Genomic DNA, 10819 nt, shown 5'->3' on the forward strand with positions numbered 1-10819 from the left:
TACTCTTCATGTAATGATTCAGTGATCCATATGCAAGCAGCCTCCACTGTCTTACAGCAATACTATTTGGAAAATACAGCCTTTTCAGTGGACATCTCTGCATTGACAATTGCTTTGGCTAGAAAGTGACAATACAATGCATTGCCTAGAAGTAGTCACATGGCCTTGCCTAACTACAAGGATGATGGAGAAGGGAATCCTCCTTTGTGTCCAGAAGAAAAAGAAAGCTAAATAGGAATGACCACCAGAAGTCTCTGCTGTACTCTGGTTCTCCATCCAAGCTCCACTATAAAAAAACTCTTCCATGAATTAAGGGCACAGCAGTTAAGTTGTGTGTATAGAGAGTGTACTTAATCCAAATACATCAAAGTCCTAAAATCTTTTGAATGCACTTTTTCCATGCCTTTGTTTATGCTGTTCCACTGACCCTAGAGTGCACTTCCCTTCCATTTCTACACTTCCAATTCTACCCGTTTTCAAGGTTCCATCTTAAATGCTGACTCTTCTTGCCCCATCTCCTCCCGTGTTTAGTTTTCTCATGTATTCTCCTACAACACATGATCCTTCTCTTGAGATCCTCTGACCTGTTTGCTTTTACTCTCTTTTGTTGTTGTTGTTCAAACATTTGAATGAGCCAAAGACAGAGTACTAAAAGAAACATGTGGATCTTGGAATCACAATCAAAATCTTAAGTCTGAGGACCAGGAGGTAAAATTGTGTTCTGTACCTGGGCAAAATTCTGCCTGCCTTTTAAAGTCACAATTGCCTAGAAATCAAAAACAGTGTGAGTAGAGAAGCAAGAACAGCTTCCCAGAGAAGCGCTTCCCTGCACCACTTTCTTAGGTCAGTCACTTTGTCTGGCTATGTGTCTGCTCCACACCTGGGACAGATGACAATTGATGACCCATTCGTACTGGCCAGTGAGACCCAACTCTACATCAAGAAATTTCATTTGGAGACTGCCATTGCTAACCATCCAAATGAAACTTGATTCATAATCATAGAAAAACCTGCTGTCTCAGTCATTTGCTAAAGACAGCGGTGTTCTTGAGTTTCTTATACTTTGGGGGTCAGATTCGGAATACTTACTGGTGACTTGTCTGTAGATCAATTTCTCGGGGACAGACATTCTTTTCAGCGGCATTTCTGATGACAGTTTCCCCACAGATCGGCACTGGGGAGTGAAGCCTTCTGCTCTATGCCTCCAGGGGACCCTTCCTTGTGAACAGCAGTGGCACCATGTGTGAAAACCAACAAGTTTTTAAGACTAACACCTGAAAGAGTAAGTGCCCTTTGAACTACCCTGACATTCTAGGCACCGTGCCAATATGTTCACATACTTTCTCCTAATTTTTACATCAGCCCCATGAGGTAAGGTAGCAACTACCATCTCTATTTTAGAGAAAAGTCTGAGGTTCAAGGAGCTAGAAGGCACAGCATCCAGGCAGATGCATGGACTCTATCTTGGGGTCCTGTGAACCATCAAAATTCTGACCTCACCTTGTCCCATATTGGGCAAGTGGATATGCTTGGGCTGGGCTCCAGCCACTAGGGCACACACTGGGTACCCTCACCAGCTCTTTACTGGACACACTAGGTATCAGTATGACGCTGCCTCCTTCCGAAGATGGATCAGAGGCTAAGTGGAGAACTTACGTGTTTTCCATAACGTCCATGACCACGTTCCCAGGTGTTACGTGCCTCATGTTGTACAGACAATACCTGTCCATTACCTCAGTGAAACCCCACATGCACGTCACTCACAGGCAGATGTTACCCGTTATTTGGGAGGAAGCTGTGGCTCAGAGCAGGTCAAGGTGAGGTTCTAAGGCAGGGGTGGGCAAACCTTTTGACTCGCAGGCCACAATGGGTTCTTAAACTGGACCAGAGGGCCGGAACAAAAGCATGGATGGAGTGTTTGTGTGAACTAATATAAATTCAAAGTAAACATCATTACATAAAGGGTACGGTCTTTTTTTTTTTTTTAGTTTTATTCATTTCAAATGGGCCGGATCCGGCCCGCGGGCCGTAGTTTGCCCATGGCTGTTCTAAGGGCACAGCATTGTTTGGGGTGATGCTGGGACTAGAACCATCCTCCTACTCTCTGGGGGCCCTGTTTGAGCAGCCACAGTCATAATAATAAAAGCCAGAACAGAGGCTATAGACCAGCAGCAAGATACCTGAATGGGTCTCTGCAGACAGTGTCAATTTCTCTATCTTCGGGCTGTGAAATGGGAATAAAAACTCTAACATTTCAGAATTATCGTGAAGTTGAAATAGAGGTAATGTTGTGTCAAAGCCCTTAGCCTACATCCTGGCACGTAGGAGATGCCTGGATGAATGTAGGCTGAAATAGCAGCCAACTATCTCTAGGTCATTTCTAGAGGGTTGGCCAGAGACTGCTTTGGGGTCCTCTATGGAGCCTAATTCATCATCATATTTGCCTTAGTAGTTGGGGTAGAAGAAGAACAAGGAAGGGGAAGAAGGAGAAAGGAGTGGGAAAACCATGTGGATGCGCCTGGTTTCTCATTTATTCTTCCTGGGTACAATGTGCAGGGGGCAGCTGGGGAAGGAAGACAGAATCCATTCATGGCCTCATCATGGTTGTTCCCTGGTCCTAACAGGGGTGGGCTCTACTAGAGCCTCGGGAAGCAGGGCTGCTGGGCTCTGTGGGCAATGGCTGTGTTCAAGCACTAGCTGGCCTGTCACAGCTAGTGACCGACAGAAAGGATCTTGACAGCGAACACACCCCAGCAGTGTGTGGTAGTTAAGGGCACTTTCGGCTGAACTTATTTCTGGCAGGAGAAGCAGAGGATCGCAGAGCAGAGCGCTAACCTCAGGATGGATTTGACCTTCCGGATAGGGACGGTGGTTGCTAAGCCTTGAGCAATGAGGAGGCCTCCTGTTTCCAGAACTACTGTTCCCTGTGTGCAGCGCTCTCCTCTTCACAGAGCAGGGGCCCTCACATCCACGCTTCAATCCTCCTGGCATCTCTGCTGGTTACATCAGCTGGTCAGAGATGCTCGCCCTCTTTCCTCCAAAGGGAAACTGGGGCTCAGAGAGGGTAAGGGTGTGCCCGAGCTTGCACAGCTGGCCCTGATTCTCTGCTCTAAGTCCCTGGACTAGAATTTCTTCCCTGTGTGATTGTGTTTGTAGTAGGATTCCAGGAGGTTTTCTCACCTTTAACCAGCACTTCTGGGCCCAGTAATCTAAAATGAGGAAATTGAGGCTTTTGAGAGATTACACTCCCTGCCCCAAATCACACAGCTAGTAAATGGCAAAGCCAGGGTGAAAATCTGGCTTCTTAACTGCCCTGCCAGTGTTTCTCAAACAAGGATTAATTCGTGGTTCCTTCTTGGCGAGCCAGGGATTACACCATTTTGAACATTTTGCATTTTTTTAATGATGATCTTTAACATGATCTCATTTATCTATTAAAAACTACTTTGAACACTGTTAGTGATCCTTTGAAATGGACAGATTTCTTTTTAAAATAAAAAAATATAAGACACTCATTGCTTCCATTTGTGGATCTTAAAGTAGAGACAAGTCCCATGTCCAAGGTCATTTTCTTAGGGTTCTATGAGGAGGTTTACTTTTTCCACATGAAAGAGTCCACAGTTGACCCTTGAACAACACAGAGCTTTGGGACACCGACCCCCTGTGCAGTCAAACATCTGCAAAACCTTCACTATTAATAGTCTATGTGGCTCTTGCAACTCGGCCGCCAGCATGCCATCCAGACTGAGGAAGACCCGCAAACTTCGGGGCCACGTGAGCCACGGCCACGGCCGCATCGGCAAGCACAGGAAGCACCCGGGGGGCCGCGGGAATGCTGGCGGCCTGCATCATCACAGGATCAACTTCGACAAATATCACCCAGGTTACTTTGGGAAAGTTGGTATGAGGCATTACCACTTGAAGAGGAACCAGAGCTTCTGCCCAACTGTCAACCTTGATACACTGTGGACCCTGGTCAGTGAGCGGACACGGGTGAATGCTGCCAAAAGCAAGACTGGAGTTGCTCCCATCATTGATGTGGTGCGATCGGGCTACTACAAAGTTCTGGGGAAGGGAAAGCTCCCAAAGCAGCCTGTCATTGTGAAGGCCAAGTTCTTCAGCAGAAGAGCCGAGGAGAAAATTAAGGGTGTTGGTGGGGCCTGTGTCCTGGTAGCTTGAAGCTACATGGAGGGGAGTTCATTAAAATGTCCAAGTACTTTAAAAAAAAATAGTCTATGTGGAACAGAGCCTTACCAATAACGAACAATCAACACATATTTTGATCGCTATATGTATTATGTACTGTATTCTTATCACACAATAAGCTGGAGAAAAGAAAATGTTAAGAAAATCGGAAGGAAGAGAGGATACATTTACAGTACTGCACAGATTTATTAAAAGAAAAATGTGCACGAAAGTGGGCCTGCACAGTTTAAACCCGTGTTGTTCAAGGATCAACTGTATATATTATACAAGTTTCAGTAACTCTGAACTGGGCAGTTGTAGAAATATTCCCGTTTTCTCCCCTTGAAGTAGGTGAGTGAGTGGTTAGCACAATCTTTTGAAGATGAGGAATCTGAAGAGAAGTTGAGATTTGTCTCCACGGTCACACACCTAGGGACCAACAGATTCTAGCTCTAATCTCTGACACCAAACCCAGCCCGGCAAGGGCCTAAGAAAATGAAAATGCCAGTTTTCTAGCCAGAGAGTGACTAAAAGGCTCCAATTTCTCCGGAAAACATCGAGAGGGCACAGCTTCAAAATGGGTGGGGTTGGAAAGGAGGAATGTTACAAACTTCCTGTTGGTCAGTAGGGGTCCTTGTAGTAGGAGAAGCAAAAGGTGTTTCTCCCACCAGCTCTGGCCAGGCACCTGTCCCAAAGCGGATCCAGCTCCAGGACTCTACAAGGTGCTGATTCCCAAATTCCACTGCAGTGTTTACAGCTCCACAGCCAAACACTCCCTTACTTCAGCTTCAAGCAAAGGATTGCAAACGTTTGCATCCACTTTCTTATCTGGGCCGCCCCTCCCACGTCTCCTACATGTGGTTTTCATATGGCTTTTATGAATGCCCGACGTCTGTTCCAGCTTGTTCTAATGTTGCAGTGTTTTAACTGCCATAACACAGTGGTATCAACAGATAAATCAACTAGATATGCTGAAAAAATTATGGGCAAGAATCCTGTTCTCTTCACCCGGCCTAATTCATCCACACGAGAAGAATGTGCCTGGGGAGTTGCAGGGAGAAGAGTTATGTGGAGTATGGACCAGGAAAATAAGCCAGTCCAATGATCCTATTATTCCTAAACTTCTGGACTGTTTTCACTTAAATCAATGGCAATTTTCTCTAGAGTTGCCCGTTCTCTGAACCTTGGGATTCCTCCTTTCAGAGTGTTTGCTGGGCTGCTTCTCATATTCAGCTGTCTCCTTTTTCCTCGGTCGTGACTTCATTTGCTTAATGGGACTTTCTGCTGTGAATCATGGTAGTCCAGGTTGCCGACTCACAATATTTTTGTATTGCTAAGGCTGTCCTTGTCCAGACCTCGGAGAAAGTTTCTGAAGGGTTGTTAGAGTGCCCAGCACGCAAGGACTCTCCCTCCCTCTGCATTCCAGCATCCAGGGCTCCCTGCTGTGCCTGTGCTCCATTCTTAGCATCTCACTTAGAGTCCGTCCCATGGAAAAGGTTGGGGAACAGTTGCTTTGGGGAAATAGGTTCTGTAATCCTTAGTCCCTGAAGTGATTTTCAATAGGAAATCTGAATTCCTGCTCCATGTAAAATGGTTCTCAGATGCTGAGAAATAAGTATTTGAGAATAATTTATGATTTGCTTTCCATAAATCAGTGCTATTTTGCCTACAAATCATCATTTTGAGAGCTGTATGTGGCTTTGGAAAGAAATGTCCGGGCAGAGAATACACCCATTGGGAATTGAAGGTTATATGTTGATTGATCCTGGTCCTGTCACCAATTAGTTATGTGATTCTGGCAAGTTGCTCCAGAATTTTGCGTTTTATAGGGGGTTATAAAATTATTAAGTTACATTCTTCAACAATTAATTCATTAGTTCAACAAATATTTATTTCCTGCCAATTTTTTTGCCAGTCAACGCGCTGGTCCTTTCCAAGTCCAATGTCATGAGAACCTGATTCTGCAATTGGTTACATTCTTCCAGAATGGGTTGATAGAAAGGAACTACCATTATTGAACATTTGTTAGGAATCAGTGAAGAAATTGTATTTGATCTTTGCACTAACTCTGCAAAGTGGTAGCTCCACTTCATAGTTGAGAAACTGAGGTTCAGAGAGACTGAGCCACATACATGAGGTGCCATTTCTTTTTTAAAAAATTTTAAGTTCTTTATTGTTTAGAGTATTACACAAGTCTCCTTTTCCCCCCATTGACTTCTCCCAGGCTGCCCCCACCCCCCCAGCACATACCCTCAACCCTCCCTTTCCCAGTCTGTGTTGATCTCTTACCCTTTGGCTGATCTCTTACCCCCAGTCCCCGCCTTCCCTCATAGGTTGGACAGCCTGAAGTTGGGAGTACATCACATTCTCTGCTCTGTCTCCAAGGTGTAGACAACTTAGTAGAAGTTCAGGAGTTCACAGTGAGAAAATACCAGAAATAGAACTGTTCCTCAAGTAAGGAGGGCAGGTCCCAGGGAAGTCAGTTAGCTCTGGGGCTGGCCATCAGCTGAAGCTATGCACATCCCAGAATTCCCTCTCTTTGTGTTTATGTAGAAGACATCAACAAGTGAATCTCTTTGAGTTCCAAAGCGATGGTTTTAAAATGGTGGACTTCAGATGACAAAATACATATCCATCAATTTAATTACAGGAAACAGAAATCATGCTAGGTATTTTAAGCAGGATAGGATTTGATGTAAACAATTGCGTGCTTACAAAATAGTTTAAAGACTGAAGGAGCAGGTTCTAGGCTAGGTTTCTTGGATAATTTCCAAGTAATACAGAACTGACCCACCAGCGTGCCACTGGCCTTAGGCAGGTCTTGGGTGGGAATTGCCACCAGCAACTACTGGACAGAGGAGGTAGGGGAATGGCTCTTGAAGCTGCAATCAGGGATGAGGAAGTCAGATCAAGGAGCCAGGACAACCAGCACTATTCGGCAATACCTAAACTGTAACCCACTGCAAAATAAATAAATAAATAAAATAAAATAAAATAAAATCATGACCTCTACTTAACTTCTTTCTTTCAAATTATATGAGTGTCTATTGCAGTGGTTCTCAACCTTCTGGCCCTTGAAATACAGTTCCTCATGTTGTGACCCAACCATAAAATTATTTTCGTTGCTACTTCATAACTGTCATGTTGCTACTGTTATGAATCATAATGTAAATATCTGATATGCAGGATGGTCTTAGGCGACCCCTGTGAAAGGGTCGTTTGACCGCCAAAGGGGTCTCGACCCACAGGTTCAGAACCGCTGGTCTATTGGCTTTCCAATCTCTTCAGATATAAGAAAAGTGAAATGAAGACTGAAATGCCAATCCAAGTATCTACCACAATGGGACAAGGCAATTCTTCAAAGAGGTCTTTTCTTAGCTCTACTTAAAACTCCATGAATAGAAGAACTTCCTCCAAAATAGTAAAATAAAGCCAAACCACTTAAACATTCAACATTTGCTCCTTTGTGAGAAAAAGCCATCCCAATCATGATGACACTCCTGTTCAGTATTTATGCTCCTTTTGTCCCATTCAGGAAAGCCCAACCCAACTGTGCCCAACCAAGGGTTCAATACCTTTCCCTGCTTGAGCCCCACATGGCTGATGTCTAATACCACTTCAACCTAGATAAGAAATTTTATCACCTATGTAAGCTGAGTCCAATGGAGAAAGTGCTATCCCTGCCTTCCTGCTGGAACCATTGATGGGAAGTGTAGATTCAGTTTTGTTTACAACAGATCCAGGGCACCCATCTTCTTTTAAGCCCTGTGCTGGCCACTGAGTATACAGAGATGAATGAGACACTGGCAAGTAGGAGAGACAGAGCATTACATAAAGGCTGTGATGGAGGTTAATCCAGAGAGAGTGAAGGATGACAACATTGGAGGAGCTAGACCCCATAACTCCTCAACCTGCTCTAGTTGCCCACACAATCCTTATCTGGACACAGGAGTAAACATTTCCTGGTGGCAATGGATCTGAAGATCAAGGTGCTCTGATAACTCCTGAAGCAGCTCCCCGTGATCACCAACTCCTGGTATTAACACCTGTGTAAATCCCTTCTGTAGACTTAGTGTCTTGCTTCTAACAGATAGAATATGGCACATGTGATGGGTTATCACTTCTGAGATTAGGTTACAATTGAAAATGTGAAATGTGCTGAAAGTGAGAAACCCTGGACTAGAACTTGATCCTCCTGCGCTGGCTTTGGTCTTGGTTCCCCTGGTGGACCAGATTTCAGATGTTCCCTCTGACTTTTCTGCCTGCGGCCACTTCGGGTAAAGCATCCAGCCCAACTGAAACATTGTAACCCACCCCCACCCTCACCCCCAGCACACATATCATTTCCACTAGACAACCTGGTTCCGTGAGAATATCTTTTGGACCAGTATCCTCCAACTGCACCTGCTATGGATGGCAACACGTTCCAGCACGTCTCCTCTGCTTCTCCCAAACACCCTCTCTCCAGGGACCTGGGGAGTGCGAGGTGGTGGAGGCCCAGCCCTAGCCTGAGAGTCAGTCCATCGAAGGTCAGTCCCCTTAGCAAAGGTCTGTTTTCTGTAAGCCCCCCACATGGCCTCAACTTGGATGCACCGAGACCTTGACTGGCAGTTTCCAGCTAGGACAACCCTACTTCTCAGAAGATCACAGTGCAGTGAGGCTTCCTGGAGGCACCAGGAAGACAAATATTAAAATTCAAAAATAAACAAACAAAAAAAATAACCCCAAAACAACCCCAAGCCATTCAAAACAACCTCTTCTGTTGGTGAAGAGCAGAAACATCACAGTTACTTTGTCATTTCCTTTTGCGAGAGAATCAATGATGACAACATTGGAGGAGCTAGACCCCATAACTCCTCAACCTGCTCTAGTTGCCCACACAATCCTTATCTGGACACAGGAGTAAACATTTCCTGGTGGCAATGGATCTGAAGATCAAGGTGCTCTGATAACTCCTGAAGCAGCTCCCCGTGATCACCAACTCCTGGTATTAACACCTGTGTAAATCCCTTCTGTAGACTTAGTGTCTTGCTTCTAACAGATAGAATATGGCACATGTGATGGGTTATCACTTCTGAGATTAGGTTACAATTGAAAATGTGAAATGTGCTGAAAGTGAGAAACCCTGGACTAGAACTTGATCCTCCTGCGCTGGCTTTGGTCTTGGTTCCCCTGGTGGACCAGATTTCAGATGTTCCCTCTGACTTTTCTGCCTGCGGCCACTTCGGGTAAAGCATCCAGCCCAACTGAAACATTGTAACCCACCCCCACCCTCACCCCCAGCACACATATCATTTCCACTAGACAACCTGGTTCCGTGAGAATATCTTTTGGACCAGTATCCTCCAACTGCACCTGCTATGGATGGCAACACGTTCCAGCATGTCTCCTCTGCTTCTCCCAAACACCCTCTCTCCAGGGACCTGGGGAGTGCGAGGTGGTGGAGGCCCAGCCCTAGCCTGAGAGTCAGTCCATCGAAGGTCAGTCCCCTTAGCAAAGGTCTGTTTTCTGTAAGCCCCCCACATGGCCTCAACTTGGATGCACCGAGACCTTGACTGGCAGTTTCCAGCAAGGACAACCCTACTTCTCAGAAGATCACAGTGCAGTGAGGCTTCCTGGAGGCACCAGGAAGACAAATATTAAAATTCAAAAATAAACAAACAAAAAAAATAACCCCAAAACAACCCCAAGCCATTCAAAACAACCTCTTCTGTTGGTGAAGAGCAGAAACATCACAGTTACTTTGTCATTTCCTTTTGCTTCCAAAAGCACCAACTATGGGGAGAAGAGCTTCTGCCATCAGCCTCAGCAGCTGGCAGACTGAGATGATGGGCTCTGCATAGAGTAGTCTGGGGGGCAGGCGGGAGGCGATGAACCCAAACGAAGAGGCCGAAACAAGGCCCTCCTCTTACTGTAACTCGGAACTATGCTTTATCACAAGATGTTTTCCCAAAGGTTTTTAATAAGCGGGAGTCTTGTTTTTATTTCCACTTCCTGAGAGTGAGACATGTATCTGGGAAAGGCCTAATCTATGCTGTGTGCTCACCTCATGTTCTTCCTCCATGTCTGAGGAAGGAAATGAGATGTCAGCTCAGGACCCAAGAAGTGGACAGTAGAGAATGTTCCACTCTGTGGTGCACTCTGTGGGGGCACAGAACCTCAGTCCTGAGTCCATGCTGCTTTCCCAGCCTGGGGAGGCGAAGGAGGAGCCGGAAGGTTCTTGTCACCTTTTGTTTGGCTCATTCATCTATATATATAAGAGGCTAATATGCAAAGTGTCCCCTCAGGAGTTTGACCAGGAGACCGGGAGTTTGATCGCTCGCTATGATGTGCACTGACCACCAGGGGGCGGCATGGAACACGGAAGGCGACCATCGGTGGCAGCAGGGCACTGAGGAAGCGAGAGAAGGAGGAGGTGAGGAGGCAAGGAGGCCGGGAACATGATCGGCCCTGAAAGCTGGCCAGGCCTAGGGACCCTACCTGTGCACGAATTTCATGCACTGGGCCTCTAGTTTGTTTAATAAACACAGAAAGTCTAATATACTGCAGGCTCCACATTTGATGGTGGAGGTTCAGAGATGGTTCAGAAAGGTCATGGTCTTTGGGATGGGGTGGGGGTATGGAGGAAGAGGGA

The 10819-nt window shown here is 45.8% G+C and overlaps 1 protein-coding gene across 1 annotated transcript; it reads left to right on the forward strand.

The window, feature by feature from the left end:
- The first annotated feature begins 3713 nt into the window (after positions 1 to 3713).
- On the forward strand, positions 3714 to 4229 carry LOC102755012 (60S ribosomal protein L27a). The gene has a single exon (XM_006771142.2). It carries the CDS (start codon positions 3733 to 3735, stop codon positions 4177 to 4179), a length of 447 nt encoding a protein of 148 aa, XP_006771205.1. The 5' UTR covers positions 3714 to 3732; the 3' UTR covers positions 4180 to 4229.
- The last annotated feature ends 6590 nt before the right edge of the window (positions 4230 to 10819 follow it).

This window comes from Myotis davidii, unplaced genomic scaffold (assembly GCF_000327345.1).
Source record: "Myotis davidii unplaced genomic scaffold, ASM32734v1 scaffold64, whole genome shotgun sequence".
Taxonomy (NCBI): Eukaryota; Metazoa; Chordata; class Mammalia; order Chiroptera; family Vespertilionidae; genus Myotis; species Myotis davidii.